This window comes from Crinia signifera, chromosome 5, assembly GCF_055691185.1.
Source record: "Crinia signifera chromosome 5, ASM5569118v1, whole genome shotgun sequence".
In the NCBI taxonomy this organism is placed as follows: Eukaryota; Metazoa; Chordata; class Amphibia; order Anura; family Myobatrachidae; genus Crinia; species Crinia signifera.
In genome coordinates, this window is record NC_139221.1 from 32,246,499 (window position 1) to 32,269,967 (window position 23,469).

Below are 23,469 nucleotides of genomic sequence, written 5' to 3' on the forward strand. Positions count from 1 at the left end.
ATCGCCCAGTGTGTATCGCTTTCACAGATTTGGTTTATGTTTTTTTGCATATTTCCTGTATGATTCTATTAAATCCTCATTAAACTGTATTTCAGTTTACCGGCAAACATCTAATTAAATATGGAATAAGAAAAGTTTACTTTTATAGCTAAGAAATTATTTTAAATAAAGTCTGTCTTATGCGGATGAGAAATAGATTAAAATATTGTGTGCGCGGCTCTAAATTACAGCTCGCCAAATCCATTCTTATTACGAGATGGCAGTTTAGAAATCAATTTCCCTGTTCAGTTAACACAAATAACGAGTTCTGCCAATCAATACAAAATGGCTTATATTTATCTTTATTTTTCAGATTTTGACAATAAATAGCGTATGGAGAATAGCTTTGTATAGAAAACATTAGATGCCTGAAGTTCCATTTGATGCTGTTTGAGACCCTTAACACCTGCCTGTTTATCAGTCTTTCAGATTCCTTCCATTCCCATCCCTAAATCATGGCGTGTCCAAAGACAACTTTGCTTTCATACTGGCGTTGTCCATCAATGGTAAGACACCATTGTTGGTTTAACCTGTCCGTGAGCAGACCGTGGCTGGCAATAACCATCAGACCACCACAGACGTACATCACTGGTCGCCCATCAATAGTTGCTAGTATTTGAACGATGGCCAACTCTTTATCACTCAGGACCCCTACACAATGGGTAGATCATTTTAACACTGTGCTCTTTATATGTACTCTGCTCTTTAGTGAGTTCACGTAAGGTCCCGTGCACATCGGATTGGGGTCGGGAGGTCGGACGGGCTGCACATAAGATTTGCTAAATCTTATGTGTAGCCCGGCCACGGAGCCGTGCGGGGGACGGCAACCGGCAGGTGATGCTGGCTAATATAGAGCCAGACAGAGGGAGCATGGGGAGGCTCCATAAGGAGCCGGGGAGGAGAAAGATGTTCCTATTTACTAATTAGGAGTCAGCATTTTGCTATCACCCTCTCGGAGGTTGACATGCAGTGCGGTCTGCTTATCTTAGTAATGAGTGGTGCTAATTACCATTGAAAAAGCTATGAATAGGTATTCATTTTTTATATATGATGCCAGTTTTCAGCAGATATTTGATAACCGGGGTCAAAGAGTAGGAAGCCAGCAATCAGATGCCCAGAGGCATGAAAGAGGTCATGGAGCATACTGGTTTTTTTTTACAATTCGGTCTGTGGTCTAAGACTGATCACAGGTGCTGGTGCCCAACTCTTCTCTGCCTTTCTGAGCAGAACTGTGAATAATGCTCTCTCAAGATGGCGTTGTTATCAAAGGGCTCCCTCGGTTATTAAAAAAAAAAAAATCTAAGCTGGTCACATTTCCCACTGCAAGCATGTTAATTAAAGGACTTTAAATACTTTTTCACAAACACTGTTCTAAAAGCCCTTTAATACATTTCGGAGGAATTCAAATAATGTGAAAAGAAGTTAAAACACCCATTCTCACATTATTTTAGTAAAAAATAGGACCGTAACTCAGAAACAAATTTTCACAATCGGAGACTATATTATTTTTAAATAGTTTTGAGCAATAAAAGACCACTTTGAATGCAAATACAGAATAATAAAAAACAACAAAAACTTTATTTTAACGGAAAATTTGAATTTCATATTTTTTTCTTGCCATTTAAGAGCAGTTTCCTGTTGCAGGATTTATACTGTTTTTATTAAAAAATAGGATTGTTTTAAATGAGATGCCTGGAAAAATGATAATAATAGCCACTAAAGTTAAAGTCTCTTGGTTTACCAAACCATATATTGTCACATGTTCCATAATATAGGTCATTTGATTTTTCGATGGTCTTCAAGCCACAAAAACTACATATTTGTAGATAATCTCCAGTTTCAATAATAAATTGGGGGGAAAAATCAGCAATAAAAGGAAAAGCAGTATGTTATTTTGGAAGCACAGTCGTGAAAAAAATTTGTTTAAAAAAATAAAAAGCATACTGTATATTTCCTGGGGGTCCAGTTATTTCACATTTGCCACGAAAGTTCCAGTTATTTACTACAATATCTATGTACATATTTGCCACCATGTTAATCAGTGTTCAAAAATATTTGAGATGAAAATATGGAAGAGTTCTAGAGCAGTCGTTGATCAATATTGTAGATGAAAATAAAAATAAAAAATTTGCCCCGTCCCCATTCAAAAACAATCTGCAGAAGTTGAAGTGTGCATACAATATAATGTAATGTTGCTTCATCTTACTATAATGCTTAGAGCCAATATCTATATAGATATAAGACAGATTTACTATGGTATTATGTTTTTCATTTTTTTTAAAAGATGACACCAATGAGTTATCTCCATAGCGGCAGTAAACTAAAGGAAAAAATAAGGGAAACCAAAAACAGCAAAACAAAAATATTAAAATGTAATATTGCACTTTACAAAACGATTTGTACATTTAAAAAAAAAATCCATTTTTTTTAGCTTACTTACAAAATATCATAGAAATAGTTTTCCTGTCCATTCGTTTTAACAAGGAAACAATGTGTTCACTATGCGCCAGTAGGTATTTTAGCTCGCTGCATAAAACCTCCCATCTTTGAAGATTTCTTTATGTACCGTAATACGGTGTCTGTGCAGTAAGATATGATAATGGTGATCATGGTTTAAGGCCATGTTTGACCTCTTGATCACATTTGACCTCAAATCTCTTGATCGCAGAGCTAAACTGTGCAAGCAATACAGTTTTTGCCACGTTCCTTTCCAACATTATGACAGAAAGCTGGGTCACTAATGGCCAGTCATAAATTATCATGATTGCTTATATTATCTATATCCATTTCCACCTTGAAAAATCAGAATGACCTGTTAGAAAAAGAAAACGGTACTCTTTTGCTTGATATGATGGATAAGTACATAGAGTTTATCAATGAATCCAGTCAGAATCCAATCAGAATCCGGTTGATCTGCGTTTCACTCGGAAAACGTATAAAAAAATAAATAGGTTTCAGATTGTCTTGACAATACGTTGTCTTCTTTCCCCTCGTGTACAAATGGAGTGAGCTTGGAACTCTCTGTCCTGTTGACTAATTACAAGTTCTTGGAAATGTCTCTGATAAGGCAGGTTCTGTTATAGAACAGACCTCCGTTCCACGCATGGATTCCTTCCCATCAGGCATCTGTTAGGCTTCAGGCTAGATCTCTGTCAGTGTGATCTTGAAGCCTTGTTCCACCAGGTTCTCCACGTTTAGAATGAACGTGTCCTCGTTGGAGTAATGCTCGATGATGTTATCATCCATATTAACCAAGATGCTGGAAAATTTATGAAGAGAATTCATTAACTGCATTGAATTGCTCCGATCAATAAAACATTGGCTTATTTACACAGTAGACATTTAAAATGTAATGGCTTGGATCCTGCCAAAGAGCCTACGTGATTAATGAGAGCTTACAGCAGACACGATAATAAAACATGGAAAGGAGAGGACAGGGAGGATTCAGAACGCGCCCTGCTTTCCCACTTTTGTTTTTTAAATGGTTAAAAAAATTTTTTTAAAATGTCTTTAAAACATGTTTGTAAGTTAATTGTGCATTAAAGTACTGCATATCCAAACCCAACTCTACCATTCCTCCATTACCGAGGATATCTTGGATGTACTGTAGAGATAATAATCAGTGGTTGGATAGCAAATTTCAGCCTAGGGAGCAAATACATGCAGGTGGTAGAGGCTAATACACTAAAATGCTTTAAACATGCTTGGGATAAACATTAGGATATCCACACAAATAACTAAGGATCTAATAGGGTCTGAGGTAACAATAGCAGAGGAGTAGAGAGTCATGCCAGGCCCTGGTAGAGAGGGGACGTGGACTTAAAAATAGGTGTGAATATATCTATTAATATTACATAATCTAAAAAATAAATAAATTGCGGTGCCGTTTCCAGCAGGGGGGAGGGCGCCGCTTTAACACTGGAGGAGCCAGGGGGATTCGGAAGAGGGCACCTGCTTCCTATCTTTGATCATGAATCAAATCCCTTCTCCCCAACCAGCGCCATCCTTGCTTCTGGGAAGATGACGCTGGCCACTAGAGGGCAAGGACTCTGGCACCATGAATATGGTTCCAGCCACAAAGTTATACTCTGGAGGAGGAATAGGGGCAGCAGACTTGTGCCCCCACTGGGCTCCTCCAGGAGTCAGGGCCCTAGTAATTAGTATCCGCCCCCCCCCCTTCTCGGTGCCACTGAACACCAAAGTTTAAAAAAGAGGCAGAGTAAGTGGGCTAAGTCATTCTTATCTGCAGTCAAATTCTATGTTTCTAGGTTCTAGGCTTATCTAACAAAAAGATGCAACAAAAACTTTGCAGGTGTGGTTTATCTAATGGGTGTGGTTTAGCCATCACAGTATATCCCAAATTGTTATGTCAAAGAACTATAAACAAATGCAGTGCCGACTAGTCCAAAAAACATTACCGTGACCCCAAAACAAAAAATCAGGACCATCATGGAATGCCAGATCTGATCCCACATTTGTTTAAAATTAAACCCCAGATTTTAGTCACCCCTACCCAGGGCCGGTGTAACTCTTCTCAGCACCCTAGGTAAAACTTCAACCTACTGCAAAAGCTGGTGCAGAATTTTCATTGGCCTACATTGAAGAAGCCTGTGCTTTGGGACCTGCCTCGTTCGGTGCACCAAGCGCAGCGCAGGCAGCACAGCGGATGCAGTCGGGGGGGGGGGGGGGGGGGGTTGCGGTGGGAAAAATGAGCCCTTCCACCCTCCTATTGGCAGCCCTGGTTCTTAGTGTATAACACTGGTCCTGACAGATATCTCAACATACAGTGCTGGTGCATTGCTGTGTGCTGAGCGATATCGCATCGCTCAGAACGCCGCTCAGCATCTCCCTGTGTGTAGGCCCCTAAAGACTCCCAGGAAAGATAGCCGCATTATAAAGGAGAGATTTCAGTTCAGCGTGACTCATTGTTTCTACGCTCAGTCCTGATATGACCAAAATATTGAAGTACTGTGTAAATCTACAGACGTTGTTTGACAAACTGCTGTGCTCCACTTCCCCTTAATGTAGTATTAGCAGCACAAGGAATATTTTTAGCCCCTGTAAAAATATTGAATTTATTTAATATTTAGTACGCACTGTAATACTGCCAGGACTTGTCCTAGAATGAATCTCAGCATTCTCTCAAGTTACAAGTTCATTCTGTTGTAAATATAGAAGTTAAGGTGGAGATTTATCAAAAATTGGAGAGAGATAAAGTGAAGAGATATAAATTATTAGCCAATCGGTTCCTGGCTGTCACTTTTCAAACACAGGGTGGGATTCCCTAAACTAAATATGCAGTAAAAACCCCGTTATCTGGGTTTTTACCTCATTTTGATATGCAGGAAAACCCACTCGGTGGGTTTTCGCTGCCCCATAGAAGCCTATGGGCTTCTTAACGCTGCCCCGCACGGACCCCCGCCACCTCACACCGACTACCCCTCACCTGTGTCCGTGCAGCACAGTGCTGTGCTGCCCAGACCTGAAGGAGGAGAGCCCGCCCACCTGTAGCCAGGGCCGCCGACAGGGGGGTGCTGTGGGTACAGCTGTCCCGGGCCCTGGCCTTTGGAGGGGCTTGGGCAGCTGCCCACAGTGGCACGGTGCCACCCCCACACCGCCTCCCCCACCCAGGCACGCACAATACACAGTACAGCCTGCAGAGCGCCGAGCCTAGGACACAGAGGATTTTGGCAATCTGCAGGCTGCACTGTGCAGTGTGCACTTGGAGACGTGCAGCAGGATCAAGGGCGATGTCGCGCCGCCGCAGCTACTAGGTAGGTATTGGTCCGGGGGGGGTGGGGGGTGTGACGGTGCGGATGATGCACGGGGGGTGCCCGGACTGAAGGTCAGTCCTGGGGGGAGGGTGCGGCCTGGACTGAAGGTCCCCCCCAAGGCCCCAAGATTCATAGCGGCGGCCCTGCCTGCAGCAGCCTGGTAAGAGAGGGAGAGGGGTGCCGCTGGGGACCCAATGCGCATCGCCAGCCACAATGCAAAGGGCAGCTCTTAACGCAAGAGCTGTCCTTGGCCATAATTATCACATATATTAGTGCATATGCGATAATTATGTCTGCTGTAGCCGGCGATGTGCGGTGGAGAGGGGCCGCGGATGTTAGAGCATCCCACCCACAACCTGTAAAATGACAGTCGATTGGTTGGTACTTTATCTCTATCCAAACTTGATTAGATTTAAAACCACCCCCGTAGATGTCAAAATGTCAATTATTATTATTACTATTATTATTATGACTACACAAATCTCAGCCACTGGTTCTGGTTTTATCCCTTTCTCTGTCGGTGCTTGACCATATGTATCCATCCGTTTCCCACACAACAGAGGCAGCCATTTTGTTATATATTGAACCAATATAAATGAGAATGTACTGTATCCTTTATATGAAGTATCACAGTGATGTCCTAGGGAATGGACTTGCTTCCCTCCCAAGAATGTTGGTTCAGTCCACAAAACTGATGCTTCCACACAATGCTGTATTGAGTATATATAGAATTGTTTCCGTCCTCACAATGGATGCCTCCCCACCCGCTGTGTAATGCTGGGAATGCCGGCATTACACAGTGAGGGGTGTGGCCATGATGATGCAAATGCATTGGCCACACCCCCACTCTAATGCTAACTTTGATAGCCCATCCTCAAACTCCACCCCTTTTGTGGCCGCCTGCCACACCCCCTATTTCTGGAGAGGGCAGCCTAAAAGTAGGCAACCCTGCACTGCAGTAAAATCAGCCGCGGCGGCTGTGTGCAGCCGATCATAGCATCACTTGAATTTTTCCATTGGGTGCCATCTAGTGGCTGCCACTGCGCAAAACACTTGAATCCACCCCCATAGAGGTGAGGAGCAGTGTTAGCCTTTTATTATGGTATTAAGTGGAAATGGAGTTACATCAGAGAAGCCCGGTGAGGAGCCTGATGTAGAAGTCATCAAGCCCTGCCCCCCAGTACTGCAAATCACGCAATTTGCGTGTATTTGGGGAGAGGGTGGGGCTAAATTACGCAATTTTCTTTGTTAGCCCTGCCCCCTCCCCCTGAAAAGCTGCAGATCGTGCGAAATTAACACTGCCACGGGGCAGGGGGGGGGGGCACAGGTATCCGGGAGGGTTGCCCACCCTTTCGGGGGGCAGGGAGGGGGACCCGACTTTTGGGAGCCTCCCAGCCATTCTGTGAGGGTAGGCAACCCTGAGTTACATAGAAATATAGAATGTGACAGCACACAAGAACCTCCTGGCCCCATCTGTTCTCCTCAGAACCTGCACCTGGTCGTCTGCTTATATTCCTAGCTATCTTACCCTTTTTTGCTTTTCTTATAGATCTTCATTATCTTCTCCGCAGGAATGCCATACTTTTCAGATATCTACAATAAACATTAAAACAAAAAAAAACGTAAAACATTTGCAGCAACTGGCGGAACGTGTGGTGGCTGTGGACACCACTGCCTGTGACGCAGCCATCAGAAACGGAACACTGGTGTATTGGAAGGAAGCCGGAGTCTGTGGCTCCATTACATGAACAAAAGCGTTGGGGTTATTTATTACACTGTGCTGCCATCTACCTGCAGTATGCCATAACATGTGCTGCAGCACAGCACCCTGTATCTGCAGGATATCTGGAGAAGGCTCAAGTCATGATATTCCATAATGGATATGAACCATCCTATATTGTGCAACGCACTGAACAATTGTTCATGGTATCATGTATTAATAATTATCTGAGACAAATATATTACAGTACTGTACCAAATGAAGCCCAATCATAATGAAATATTATAAAAATATTAATATATATATATATATATATATATATACACACACACACAAATACTGTATATGTGTGCCATATACACCAATGCAGCAAATTTCCAGTGTGATCCATCCCCGTGCTCCCAGTGTTTCGTGCAATAGTAGGGAAAGAGGACACTGCCGCAGCAGCATTCTCTCTCTCACCAGTGCAGCACACACACACACCCACCCACACACACACACGGTTCAGCACGACTGACGGCACCAATGTCTAGCATACCCTGTGAAGTTATGAAAAACAGCGTCCTGCTTGTCTATCATACTTACAGCTTCCAGTAGCCCCTTCACTGTAGGATACTTTAACATTAGCGCATCGAATACTTCATCAGATTCTTTTCTCACATAAAGCAGAACTGGAAAAGAGGAAAAGTTCAACTTAGACTCAAAGGACAATATACTGTGGCTTTTCATTAATATACTCCTTCGGAGTGACTTCAGGCGATACTATAGTAACTTAATGAACAAAAGAATCACTTTGAAGATTGATAAAGTGTTTCCTTAGAATTTGTATCAAAGAACGGACCCTCAGCCGCTACTTTCAGGTACTTTGGCATTCGGGATCACTGGACTTCACCCTGCGCAACTTTTGTTTGTGGTTTGTTTTAAGAACTTTGTATAACGGGAATGGATCAAATTCAGTACCCTGTCCGATCCGAAAAACAGCATTAGATGCTATGTGCTGACTCATTCCACCTGACGTGTTACATTCTGCTATAGAGAATGCGGTTCTTTGAGTGGAAACTGCTGTTGACCACAATGGAGGACACACTGAATAATTGTAGCAGACTTAAAGTGATTTATTTTGTCACTATGGCCCTTATTCTGGTCGGTGCGGATATATCCGCGTGCGTTCGGGCCGACGATGTTTTGTGTCTGCGCATGTGCGAGCGGGGCGTCTGGCCAAATCCCGCATGATATGTGAACACTCCGAACAGGGGGTGGAGAGGGGCGTGAAGGGCTATTTGTGCTCATTACCATATGCATACGCCCCGCGTTTCATGGGCGTTCCCATGCAAACGCTGGGCGTACGTATGGTAATGCGGCCGTGACGCACGTGTAGGGGGCGGACATATGACACGGCACGGAGCATATGCAGGGTAAATCTGGCCATACATCAGAAAGATCGATTTTAAGATCGATTGCGCTCATGATTGTGTACAATTTCCCTTGAAATCCCCGGCAGTCCTTGGTGGTTTTTGGACACACAATATACTCACAATCCAACATACAATCAGTCATACAATGCATCTGCTGTATGATTGTGTACACAAGATGTGCACACAATCTGCATACAATCCATCTTACAATCAATTGAGATTGTATGATTGGGTACAATATCTTTCTAATGTATGGCCACCTTAAGATAGGGGCAGACATACCGGATCGAGCAATTTGTTCATAAATACCAACTTTTTCCCCAGAAGGGTGTAAACATTGTTGTAACAACTTTTACTTTACTTTACAGGTACCACTCATTTTCTTTAACCAACTAACATAAAATTATTAGCGCTCTTCTTTCTATAATAATCTGTTACTGTCAGCATTAGGCTGCAATACAGCATAGAACAGCGCAGGTGATGCGTCATTCTGGAGAAATAAATTCCGTTTTATACCGGCGGCATGTATGTTATCATAACTGTGATAGTAAACTAAATATTCCATCAGAAATTAGCATCATTCTAAAACGGAGCCCTAGATCTTTAAAAGCATCCAAGGAGTTGGGAGTTTCTTAGGATATTTTTCCACCTTAATTATTAGAATAGGTGAAAACATCAACCAGTAATGTCACCGGTCAAAGCAATAGGCTGCATTCTAATACCATTGAATTGCACTTAAATCCATGGTGTTGGGTAACGTTGTTGATAGTAAGATTAGACTTTTGTACAGTGGTTCAGACTGCTTGTACAGATTAGCCCCTACCGGTAATGTAAATGGCAATTCGTAGCCAGACCGGTTTATTTCTGTAAACAAATCTGTGGTTTATTCTTAATCCCATTACACACAACTTCTCTTGATTGGTTATCATTTTTTAAATAAATAATTTCACCTTTTTTGTTCCCCTCTTTCATTTGCTTTGGTGCAGGAGGACCAAAGTCTTCATCCACCGGACGCATCATTCTTTTCACCAACACACTGCTCCTGTGTAAAAAAAAAAGAAAAGAAAAGATGATTCAGTATCTGTTCGCAACCTCTAGGGGGCGGCGTGCTATTGTTTGTCTGATTGTCCCAGTTCCTGAATGTCTGCTGTCACTGTAATCTCTCAGCAGGATGTCCTACGTTCAGAATTCTACATTTGTAACAGCCATAGTAAATAGCAGACACAGTATCTCAGCAGGATTATATGATGCTATTAGTAAATAAAATCAGGACATCTTCCCAACATCATAATGATTCACTTTGATCTTGTCACCTTTACGTCTTCATTCCAGTTCTGAAATTGCACAAAACTAAGGGGTAGATGTATGAAGCAGTGATAAGGGAGGAGAAGTGATAAAGTGCCTGGTACTTTATCACCGGCCAATCAGCTCCTGACAGTTAAGTTACAGGCTGGGTTTAAAAAGGGACAGTTAGGAGCTGATTGGCCGGTGATAAAGGACCAGGCACTTTATCACATCTCCACCCTTATCACTGCTTCATACATCTACCCCCCTATCCCCAAATGTATGTTCAATATCTGCTGCAGTCTTCCATGTTTGCTCACATAAGTTTCTCTAGAGGTTGCAATTTAGCCAAATTTCCCAAGTTCCACTGGCTATATTGTCCACACACGTATGTACAGATGGAACCTCCAACATCTAGCCGGCCTATGGCCTCCAACTGAGGTGTGACAAAACCTCTGTATAGGCGTGGAAATGCAACGATGGGGGAGGATCCATCTGTATACTAGAGATGTGCGCTTTCGTTTTTACTCGGTTCTCAAAGTGGGATCTTATTGGCTATAGGCTGTCACATGTTTTGGATGGCCAATAAGATCCCGCTTTGAGAACCGAATAAATCCGGGTAAAACGAACCCACTAGGGATGGCCATCGTTGCCATTGCCAACGATGGTTGCCATCGATGGCAATAGTGCAACTGGCCATTGATAGTGTTAAAATATGCAATGAATGACCATCAATATTTTTAACTATCAATGGTCATCTATTGTGTTTGACTGATTGAACTGTGGGCCAATCAAAACATGGGGGTGGGCTTTTGTGGGTGTTGGGGCGCGGAGCTATGCATCCCTCCAAAATCCCTCTTCACATCTCTCCCCCTCTTTGCCCTGTTTTCCCTTCCCAGTTTTGCCCATTCTCTGCTTCCTCATTTCCCTGTATCATGCTCTTTCCCAGTTTTCCCCTATCCTTTAGCTCTACTTTCCCCTTTCTTAACCTTCTTCCTCTTACTCACGCCTCCTTTTTTATAGCTCGCCCTCTCTCCTCCTCTTTTGACTCAAGACTACACAGGGAAGGTAAGCTGGCCACCATGGGGTTCATATTGATCCAGGACAATCAGAGGCAGTGGTGGTTTCATCTCTCATGTAACACCTCTTCCTATTGCCCTTGTATAGTCTGTGTGGCCCCCCAATTTAAGTTTTGGACTGTGTTGCAGCCCCCCCCCCCCCTGGATCTGCCACCGTTACCCATTTTACTTACCCTTCTAGATCGTCTTCTGTATTGTAGAAAACCTGTTTAAACAAATAAAAGAAAAAACAACATCATTATAAAGCCATATATACATCATAGATATTCCTACTGGCTGATCAGTGATGGACGTGTCACCTATCCCGATTTAATTAAGTAAGAATATAATGATGACTGATAAACAATCACCCCAAGCGCTGTAAATAGATTAGCAGTCACACAAATCGAATAACATGCAGAAACAATTAGTTTCGGGCAGACAAGAACAGAGAGATGATCGTCATGAAGGACAGGAATATATTACAAATGCGGTAATTAAAACAGAGATTCACGTGTCGCACTGAGATGGTTTGTATTGATTCACAATATAATTCAGAGTACACTGCCGGTCAGAGCCGTCATGCTGTAAGCACTTATTCTGCCCATCACAGTATACTGCGAGTACAGCACGTGTACCAAATCGCGGTAGCTAGGGCGACAGTATGAAGATCGACATCATTCGGTTGACCACCGTCAGGCCTAAGGTCAACAGGGTCAGAAGGTCAACCAGGCATTAGGTCGAAAATGGGTAGGTAGAAGGTCCAAAGGGCAACATTTTTTTTTTCAAAAACAATTTTATACCCTAGCATCCACTAGGGTGTGGAGGGAGAATAGAATAGTGTACCGAATGCAGCAAGGCCCTGTGCAAGGGGACGCGGTACACTGATACAATGCCCATTGTCTACCTAATGCTTGTGTCTTGTGCCTGTCGACCTATTACCTGTTTAACCCCTTGGGTGGTATGCCAGGAAATTTTCCGGGCTCAGCTGGCGCCAGTGGTGCTTCCGGGACAGCCCGCTGCGTGGATAGTGGAATTAACAAGGTCGACAGCTGTTACGTCGACTAGTGTCATTGTGAACAGGTTTTGCACAGTGCACCCCTATTTACCCCTACACCCTACCAAATTCAGACACATTAGCGTCTGAATCCAGATAACCCCCTTCTTAGCGGCTTGCAAGGACTCGGGATTCAGACGCTAAAGCGTCTCAATTGTAGCGTGTACATTACGCTACACTGATAACGTAGCACTGCGCTGAGAACAGCTAGAGTGGCACGCGCACAGAGTCTGGCAAGCTGCCAAGCTTCTAACAGGCTGTGCGCGCGGTGGCGCTGTGAAACTACACAAGTACCTTCCTTTATTCCCCAACTTTCGGAAACATTCTAAAAGTTGGAAAAGATCTGCTAATCCGCGTCCATCTAGGTGGAAATGGAAGCTCATTCGACAATTTAGTGGCCGTTCCCGCCAAAGCAGATTTGGCTTTTCAAAAAGACGAATCTGCAGCTGTGATCTGGGATTGAATCGGTCCTGGCCGGTGTTTTTGATTATTGGAAATAACTTCCAGGACTGAATACCCCCCTATTTGCACAATGAAGCCTATGACTCGCAAAGCTGCTAATTTTGCAGTTTTGCGAGTCAACTAAATGCTGCCCGCACAAACGTCCGCCCCCCCCCCACTCGCCACGGCGAATGTCCCCGCACGCATGTGAATGGATGTTTTGCATAAACATCTATTCGCAGCCTTGCGTGTGGGGCAGAAATCATTTGATGGTCACCAACCATCAAATGATTTCTGAAGCGCTTGCAAATGTAAGTCGCTCTCTGGTGGCTTAGATTTGCGGCGCCCTGGTACTTGAACAGGGCAGGCAGCTGACATCCGGTGACGTCAGCTGCTCGGCCCCGGCACCCGCGTCTAGTCTGAATTACCAGCGTTTTCATGTGGATGCAAATGAAACGCTGGGCGTTCTCATGTGCGCTACCCATCTCCGCCTCCCCACACCGCTCCATGCGAATGGGCCTTCGCACATGCACATAAGCGAATATGCGCATGTGCAGGCCTTCACCATCACACCCGTTGCGAATTCGCAACGGGGTGTATGAACCAGAATGACCTCCTAAGTGTGTTGTTGTACCGGTTATGTTACTAACCAGTTCATGAAATCATTGGCAAAGAAAATCATTTCTTAAAAAGTCTTAAGGCCCATACACACTGGGCGACTGAGCTGAAAGCCGTTCATCTGCTAGCAGGTTTGGGCGGCTTTCAGCTTAAAGCCGCACAGTGTGTATGGCCCGGTGATGAGCGATGAGCGCTGCTGCGCGCTCTCGCAACATCGCCGGGAAAGACGTTCAGGGCAGCGGCTTTCAGGACGGCTTTGCATAGCGCTCCGCTATGCAACGCCGTCCTCCTCCCCCCCTCCGTTGGCGCCGGGCAGGGGGAAAGCTGCTCATTGTGTATGCACTGAGCGGCTTTCCCTGCAGCGATGAACGCGATCATTGCTGTCCATACACGCTGGGCATAGTCGCCCAGTGTGTATGGACCTTAAAAAAAAAAAAAAATTGGGGGTTTATTTTTTTTTTTTCCTTAGCGAACAGAGAAAACAAATCTAGGTAAGCGGGATCACACATTCATATATAAATCTGGCCAAGCCCCTTAATGAAACCAGTAACGCAAAGTTGCATATGCGACAGCGGTGAAAGACAAAAATAAAAAACGCTGTGTCCAGTGGCGTAACTAGGCATAGGCAGCCCCAGCGGTCGCGGGGGGGAGCCGGCGCCACTGGGGCGCAACAGGATCACGGCTCTCTCGGAGCTGAAGGCTGCCAGAGTCCTGTGCAAGCTGCTGGGAGGAAGCTGAGGATGTACTGCTGAGCTGCCTGTAGGTGGCGCTGCAGCGCAGAGCTCTTCGGCACTCAGGAAGCTCTTCTCTCTGTGTCTACACCATGGGGCTGCCTGACGGAGATTAACCTGCCTGGCTTGGAATGGACAACTGACAGGCTGACTCTCCAGGTCTGTGTCCCTTGTTGTGGGTGCCTGCCGCAGGGGCATGGCAGGGGGTGAAGAGTGTGGGCACCATAATGTATGCTGGTGGCCCAATGAGCACTATGATGTACTGGTAGCTGCAGTGGGAAGGGGGAGGGCTGGGTATGTGTGGAAACTGGGTGCCCTCCATTGCATGTGGGGGTTATATGTTTTAGTATTGGTGTTTGTAAGTATGCTGTGTGTATGTATTCTATGTACAGTATGTGTGTATGTATGTATGTATAATGTATGTATACTTTGTTTAAATGCTATATTTATATATATATATATATATATATATATATATATATATTTATGCTTTGTGTATGCTATGTGTGTCTATAGCTTGTGTATGTTTATAAATATGCTGTGTGTGTGTGTGTGTGTATGTGTATGTATGTATGTATGGTATCTGTGCCTGTATGCCATGTGTGTGTGCGTGTATGTCCTTTGTGTCTATGGTATGTGTGTGTGTATGGCATGTGTGCTTGTATCATGTCCTGTGTATGTTATGTGCGCGTGTATGTCCTGTGTGCAGGATCTCTCGACAATAAAATATGTGTATACACACACACACATACATACATACATACATACATACATACATACATACATAGTAGATAGACCTGGGGCTTTTGGTAGGGCCCCATTAAATTCTTTCAAAATCTTCTTAAACCCGTGAAGTGCCGCCTCATTCCTAGGGGCCCTACCAAAAGCCCCAGGTCTATCTACTACATAACCCTGTGGAGGAAGGCACCGCGGTATCTACCCATTATATATATATATATATATATATATACATATACACACAGGTCGAGTATCCCGTATCCGAATATCCGTTATCCGAATTATTCCGAAAACCAGACATTCCAGAAAGTGAAAAAAAATTTTTTTTTTGCTAAAAACTCACTGGGGACATTTGTAACAGCATCACTGGGGACATGATATGTAACTGCCACTATATATGTGCAAGACAATGATTGCTTGGCATTCAAATTCAGTGCTGAGATAGTACACACATTTTGTTTCAAGTTTTGAAACCTTGTTTTTTGAACAAATAAAATATATTTGTGTGTATTTTATGTGGTAATAAAATATATTTGTGTGTATATTATGTGTTTATACAGCATAAAAGCAAGATACTTCAAAATACATCACTGAAATATTAAAATATTCCGAAATACGGAATAATCCGTTATCCCAAATTCTCCTGGTCCCGAGCATTTTGGATAAGGGATACTCAACCTGTATATATATATATATATATATATATATATACACATACATACACCTCAGGGCCCCCCTGTTTTAAGTACACCGGGTCCTCCAGGACCTTAATTCAGCTCTGAAGGGGGTATCTTCTTTGTGGATTGGCACTCACCCTAAAGGTCCATACACACTGGGCATTTTTGCCCAGTGTGTATGGATAGCGATGTGTAAGGGTCATTATGGTGTGTGGTATAATATGTAATAGACATTACAGTGTGTAGAATATTGTCTAATAAGCATTGCCACACACCCTTTTGGAATGGGCACGCTATAGGTTCTTCATAGATTCTTAGTGTTTTTCTTTAATTGGGGGGGGGACGGACTATTTTTATTGAGAGCCGAATTGCTAAGAAACTGTCCTGTTTTTTTTACCAAAAAATGTAAGGAAGGAGGGGGGGCGGCAGAATTTTTTTGGGGGAGCAAAATTTCTAGTTACGCCACTGGCTGTGTCTGACTCAGACTTGGACCCGTTTTGTCGTGATGCTGCGCTCAGTGATAAATAAGCCACAGTCCACATTGTCACACTTCACGGGCTGTTGAAGCTTTTTGAGCAAAGGCACCCTGATATTTACTTGTAAAGCCCCAAATAAGTCCTATTTATAGAATAAGACCCAGCGTCTGTCATCTCACAGCTAGCGCAGTAAGCTTTGCAAATGGGGGAGATCATTAAACAATCCTTTAGTGAAATATAATATGAGAAACAAATATTCACAACCATACTGCAAATACAAATAACCATTGTGTGTCCTTAGAACATAAAGTCTGAGGTTACCTGTCCTGTCCTCTGTAAGTTTCCAAAATGAACATCTGGAATGAAGAGCACAGGCTGAGAGTCCAGGTCCGTCATTGTCTTGAAGAAGGTGATGTCACTTTTCTTCTGCAGTGGGACCGCTAACAACTTTCCATCAGGAGCTAAATACAAATTTCCAAAACATCAGAATTAGTGGACTTGGGTTGTTTCTTATTGCAAATGCATCAAATCTGTCAGTCATTATATAAAACATCCCAATATTGGAAATGGAATAAATAAGCCCCACCCTCTTTCGAATAAACCCCACCCACCTCAGTGCAAGCCGCACCACTTTCCAGGGGCGTGGTATAACACACCGACAGTCAAAATATATGAGGCAAATTAGGATTTGGTTACTTTTGCCTTAGCCATCAATAAATTAACAATTAATGTTATGCATGTTGATTCAATTAAACTAAGAAGATACAGATGATACAGATGATTGATTTAAACTATATGCAGTGTTATCCATGTGATTGTGGTTTTTACTGCTTATAATTGCCATGGGAGATTGATGATAAATAAGCCAATCAGTGGTTTGATCCCCACCATGGTCCTAACTGTGCGGAGTTTGTATATTCTCTCCTTGTGTGGGGTTTCCTCCGGGTACTCCGGTTTCCTCCCACACTTAAAAAATATACTGGTAGGTTAATTGGCTCCCAACAAATTAACCATAGAATGTCTGTGTGTGCGTGCACATGTGGTGGGGAATATAGATTGTAAGCTCCACTGGGACAGGGACTGATGGGAATGTTCAACTACAGTATTCTCTGTACAGTGATGCGGAATATATGTGCGCTATATAAGAAACGGTTAATAAACAAATAAAACACAGACAATAGACATATATATAGATGATAGTTGAATTCCTGACCTTAATTAAAAGAAGTAAAGACTGTTTGCTACAATAACACTTAAGACATCAGTATGGCCGATATCTACTAACTAAGCCTTAAAAAGTGATAAAATGGAGCGTGGTAAACCACCAGCCAATCAGATCCCAACTGTCATTTTTCAAACCCAGCCTGTGATATGGCAGCTAGGAGCTGATTGGCTGGTGGTTTATCACTCTCCATTTTATCATTTTCCAAAGTCCACACGAGTTACAGTCTTCATTAATTTTTTTTAAACCGACTTGTTCATATTTTACCATCCCAGTGGGCATTATAGTGAGAATATAAAAGTGTGTTGAGCACGACAAGGCACCGTGCCCGACGCATGGCGAGCCATGGGAGAAGACGCATACCACTTATATGGTGCCTATGTCGACAGACACAAAACTGTGAAAACCGCGTTGCAACCTTTCCCGCGTCGACCATATGCATTTTGCACGCTACGTCCCGCTAAGTAAATACGACAAAATTGCCTTTAATTTTGCTGCGATGCGGGAAGGTGTCATAATGTAATAAAACAAAAACATGTATAATTATTCTGCTGGCGGATGCAATGCTATCAGCTCATCAACAAAAGACAGATTATCTTAAAATGCCAAAAGTAATCGCTGTAACAGAACCCTCGTCAGTGAATGTGACTCACAATTATTTGTGCACGTCGTCTGTGACGTCTGACTTTTCCCTTTTTTTTTGTTCTGCTTTCGCTCTTCATCCCGGATTTTTCGCTCTGCTCCCTAGAGGTAACAAAAACCAAAAGCACACGTATAAAAGAGAGGAGAATGGGTTTTGTTCTTGTACAATAATTCCTTTCACTAGGAATTCCAATAACGCCCCTACCCCTTTGCTATGCCCATCCGCAGCAGGAATTACAGCACACTAGCTGTTATGTGCTAAGAACACAAACAGAATATTACATGTTTAGTTTATGAGTTGGGTACACCATTGAAACTCTAATACAAAAGTATGTAGGGCTGGTGGTTATATATAGGCCTCGCAGGAGGTTGGGGTTAGGTTGCAGAGGGGGGAACGGTGTCAGCCCTCAGGAAGAGAGGGTAAGGAACAAGGGGGGAGTTAGGGTTTGGCTGCAGGAAGAGAGGGTTAGGGTTAGGCTGCAGGAAGAGAGGACTAGGCTGCAGGAAGAGAGGATTAGGCTGCAGGAAGAGAGGACTAGGCTGCAGGAAGAGAGGGTTAGGGTTAGGCTGCAGGAAGGGAGGACTAGGCTGCAGGAAGAGAGAATTAGGCTGCAGGAAGAGAGGACTAGGCTGCAGGAAGAGAGGACTAGGCTGCAGGAAGAGAAGACTAGGCTGCAGGAAGAGAAGACTAGGCTGCAGGAAGAGAAGACTAGGCTGCAGGAAGAGAGGACTAGGCTGCAGGAAGGGAGGATCTAGGCTGCAGGAAGAAAGGACTAGGCTGCAGGAAGAGAGGACTAGGCTGCAGGAAGAGAGGACTAGGCTGCAGGAAGAGAGGACTAGGCTGCAGGAAGGGAGGATCTAGGCTGCAGGAAGAGAGGGTTAGGCTGCAGGAAGGGAGGATCTAGGCTGCAGGAAGAGAGGGTAGGCTGCAGGAAGGGAGGGTTAGGCTGCAGGAAGGGAGGATCTAGGCTGCAGGAAGAGAGGGTAGGCTGCAGGAAGAGATGGTAGGCAGCAGGAAGAGAGGACTAGGCTGCAGGAAGGGAGGATCTAGGCTGCAGGAAGGGAGGATCTAGGCTGCAGGAAGAGAGGACTAGGCTGCAGGAAGGGAGGATCTAGGCTGCAGGAAGAGAGGACTAGGCTGCAGGAAGAGAGGACTAGGCTGCAGGAAGAGAGGGTTTGGCTGCAGGAAGGGAGGATTTAGGCTGCAGGAAGGGAGGATCTAGGCTGCAGGAAGGGAGGATCTAGGCTGCAGGAAGGGAGGGTAAGGGTTGGGCTGCAGGAAGAGAGGGCTAGGGATAGGCACTAGGGGGGAGGGGAGGTTAGGGATAGGCCGAAGGAAAGGAGAGTTAGGCTGCAGGAAGAGAGATTTAGTGTTAGGCTGCAGGAAGAGAGGGTTAAGATTAGGTTAGAGTTATGCTGTGGGAAGAGAGGGCTAGGGTTAGGCTGCAAGAAGGAAGGGTTACAATTAGGTTAGGTTATGCAGTGGGAAGAGAGGGCTAGGGTTAGGCTGCAAGAAGGAAGGGTTACAATTAGGTTAGGTTATGCAGTGGGAAGAGAGGCTAGGGTTAGGATGTGGGAGAAAGGGTGTCACTATGAGGGGAGGTTAGGACTAGGCTGCAGGAAAAGAGAGCAAGGGTTAGGCTGCAGGTAGGTAGGGTTAGTGGGTATAGGGGAGGCTTCAGCACATCGAGATGCCACTATCAGCCCCTACTGAAGTGCTTGGTTGCCACCATACGTAGGGGTTAAAGTGGGCGAACGTTGTTGCCCTGCACAGTAATTCTGACAGAAAAGCATTATAGATTGCCGGGGGGGTTGTGGGGAGGGGTTACCCCAAACCCTACCACTGGCCCTGGCTCTACTTAATACGGGGAGGGGGATAATTAGGTGGCAGAAAGAAAATAGTTTCCCCACCTCTCCGGGATCACTAAGCCCGGCCTATACAGGACATCCAGGTTTCCGCAAAAAGACAAAAGTGTGCTGAACACACACAGACGGCAGCTGTCTCTGCTGCATCCAGCCCCTACTCACCCTACCAAATGCATAAATATGTTCCAGGTTTTAGAAAATTAGGGTGCATATGCCAAAAACAGGACAGCATTCCCAACCCTATTAGGACTGTCCAGTAGAAAAATCAGGATAGTTGGGAGATCAGATTCAGGTGGAAGCTGGATTATCATGGGCCACTTGTTCTGCCTGCCCGTCAGAGGTCAGCGCTTGCCAACCAACCCTTTCTGTGGCACAGTATATTATAATCACAGTGTAGAAAGTCATAATAAAATATTGGTTAGTTCAACAAGCTACATAATATTATATAACGTATAACGTAATACTATGCTGTGATATTGTGCCTGCACGAACAACAGAGCGTCGGCTATTATATCTGTAACAGTAGGTCCTATCAGTGCGATGATTTATCATACATTAAAAGCTCTTCCCAGCAGTCAGTCAATGCCACTATCACTTAATCATTATACAGAATAATGCATTATCGCCTGCCAGAACACATCCATTGTTGTGTCACCTTATCACAGAAGACCTTGATCTGGCAGTAGGCCCGGTGGATTGGCTTGTTGCTGCGGTTATTGTAGCTGTATGTGTCAATCTGAATCATCAGTGGGAGACCTTTGACTCCTTTCTGTGAGGAGAAATCAGTACTCAGGCAATTCACTGTGATGAAAATCTAAGGAGGAAACAAAGGAGAAGACCAGACCTGTGAGAGACCTGTATGCCAATGGTTGGGGCTGCTGCAATGTAAATACCAGGTGTTCTGGCATGTATTAGCGATGTCTGAAACGGCTTAAGGAACACGTTTGGATTAGAAAATAACGGTTATAGTATCATACATTAACCTCTATGGGGAAATTTACTAAGATGTGTATTCTACTTCACATGTGATGTTGCTATTGGCAACCAATCAGATCCTGTCTACTATATTCTAGAGGGTGCTAAATAAATAAGAAGTAGATTCTAATTGGTTGCCCATAGCAACATCACATGTGAAGTAGAATACGCATCTTAGTAAATTTCCCCCTATAGGTCACAACAGTCCAACTAGTCACATGTGGGTCAGATGTGGCCCTCTCAGGCTTCTGTAGCCTTGTGAGAACCACGGTGGGCAAATGGGATACAGTCACTAGACAAACATTAGGTCGACACCACAAGGTCAACTTGTATCAAGGTCGACATGACTGAAAGTCGGCATGGGGTTAGGTCAACAGGGTCATTAGGTCGACATGGGGAAGGTCGACAGTGAAAAGGTTAACATTTTTTGTGCCGACAGGCGGACGTCCATGCCCTACCAACCAATAGGGTGTGGCGGGAGAATAAAATAGTGTCCCGAGCGCATTGAGGCACTGAGCCCAAAGCATGGCGAACGCAGTGAGCCATGTGAGGGGACGCGGTGCTACGTTTTAGTGTCCATGTCGACATTCGGGGCCAAAAAAAAACATGAAAAAACCATGTCTACCTTTTGACTGTCGACCTTCCCCATGTCGACCTAATAACCCTGTTGACCTAACCCCATGTTCGACCTTCAGTCATGTTGACCTTGATGCGTGTCAACCTAATGCTTGTCTTTCCAATGATCCCATTCCAGGCAAATTGCGTAACACCATTTTTTTGCCAGGATATGACCCCAGCACACACAACATGTGCGTTCACATGTTAGGCTGTGGGCCTTATTCAGAGATGTACGCAAATGGTGTCACCGCTGCTATACCATATGTGGCAGCTGTGTACAAAATATGCAAAGGTGGCAGCCGCTGAAATTGCATGAAGACACCCACTGGCGGAGACTCTCGTGTATGAAGATTCAACCATAGCACATACAGTATGGGTGTCAGAAGAGGGAGATGCTGGAGCCATGTGTACTGCATACTGGAACGCAGACGTAAAAATGTGACCCGTCCCCAAAGGGTTCGCATCTCTCCTGCTTTCGAATAGCCACTCCCCCAACCTGTGAGCAAGCACTATAGCGGCACGGGAGCGGTGCAACTTTGGGGCAAGCACAGTGTCAAAATGCATTCCATAAAATCAACATTTTGTACATCACTAAATGAGGCCGAGTGTTTCCAGTCTCTCCCTAATATATCCCTAAACCCTACTTATGTGCACTTCGGGGGTGGGGTCAGAGCCTGATGCCATTAAGCCCCACCCCTTTACAGCAAATGAAGGGCCTCCCGATTTTCAGGAGCTTCCTGGACATTCTGGGAGGTGAAAGCAAGTATTAGGGATGGCCAATGTTGTGGTCGCCATCTATGGCAAAATAGTACAGAAAGTCATTGATGGCAGAATAATTTCGCAGCTGGAATTATAGCAGCAATATTTTAAAAGGGGAAATCCAGGTTATTTTTAAGTTTCAAAAAATTGCAGCTTTAAATCTAGAAGCAAAAATCAAGGACAATTCTGCAATTTTTCTAAGCGTATTACATTGCCTCCCATAATGTTAATGCATTAGACAGCAGTCTGGGGTAGAACAAGGAACCACCCATCCCCATTGTATATGGTAAATGTATAGTACATAAGCTCTACCTAAATGAGGAATCTTTAGACAACAAAATATGCAATGTTCCATTGTACAACATGGTAGTTACAGGCAGCCAGCAGGGAATGCCAGTTGGTTGTTGACTGGCATACGGGCAAAGTGATCACATAGTAATATGTAAACATGCTTTTAGAAACAGATTTATATCCTACTGACTATAATTCTAGGCAGTGTAAGCTCTGGCCCCCAGGGCAGTTTGGTGTTTTTGTTTTGTGTTTTATTATTTTATTTTGATGGTTGTTAATTTACTCTATGATAACACCCTCTATGTGCTGTTTGTACAGTCATTGTTTTGTACATTGCCTATTATATCAGGACTAGTTAAAAACCTGTTAAAATTATGGCAAGATGTGTGTACATGCGGTGCGATGTGGCGGGCACCAATATCGGCGGCTGTTGCGACCGCACGCGGGGCGGGGGCTGGGAACATGATGCAGCGAGCAGCATGGCCTTCCCTTTCGATCTAGCAAATCAAAGCAGCTCTAGACTTGCATGCACAGTCTATTTCTGCTTTTGATCAGAATTGAATCTGGTTCGAATGTGGCTGTACATGTGCAATTGAGGGTCACTTTCTATGTAATTTGGACTATATACCCAGCTATAGCATACCCTCCAACTGTAACTTTTTGGCAGGTCCAGTCCCATTTTTTTATGGTCTATACCTTTTTTGGGGTCACCAACTGCCCATTATAAGTATAGGAAAGGGGGTGTGGATATGCCCCCTTTACCCGTGACCACGCCCCCCCCCCCATATAACTGTATGTTTAAGATTGATTAGTCTTGGAATTCTTAGCGAAGCATTATCAGCTAAGAGAATTTGCTGTCCTTTTAAGTGCAAACCCACTGGTCCCATAATGGCTAGCCAAACAATGCCCTTGAGATATATCAACAGGCCGTCTGTGGATCTGCAGTACATGTCGGTTAGGAATGAATGCAGCACATGCTTGAAAATGTGACAGTTAGTAATGAATGCACCTGTACACCAGCTAGGTGACCTGGGAGCTGTGACAGTTAGTAATGACTACAGCTGTGCA

General features: G+C 44.2%; 1 protein-coding gene across 3 annotated transcripts in view; it reads right to left on the bottom strand.

Annotated features, from left to right (window-relative positions):
- Positions 1-334: 334 nt before the first annotated feature.
- GRHL2 (grainyhead like transcription factor 2) overlaps positions 335-23,469 on the bottom strand; it is a 76,685-nt gene continuing 53,550 nt past the window's right edge. For all 3 annotated transcript variants that reach the window (XM_083186964.1, XM_083186965.1, XM_083186966.1), the window contains exons 9-16: positions 20,414-20,572; positions 17,904-17,994; positions 16,350-16,489; positions 11,485-11,516; positions 9,899-9,990; positions 8,119-8,204; positions 7,342-7,406; positions 335-3,298 (exon numbers count right to left, since the gene is read on the bottom strand). In XM_083186964.1, the coding sequence (XP_083043090.1) occupies positions 3,181-3,298; positions 7,342-7,406; positions 8,119-8,204; positions 9,899-9,990; positions 11,485-11,516; positions 16,350-16,489; positions 17,904-17,994; positions 20,414-20,572 (783 nt within the window). In that variant the 3' untranslated portion in view covers positions 335-3,180. The remainder of the gene's footprint in view (positions 3,299-7,341; positions 7,407-8,118; positions 8,205-9,898; positions 9,991-11,484; positions 11,517-16,349; positions 16,490-17,903; positions 17,995-20,413; positions 20,573-23,469) is intronic.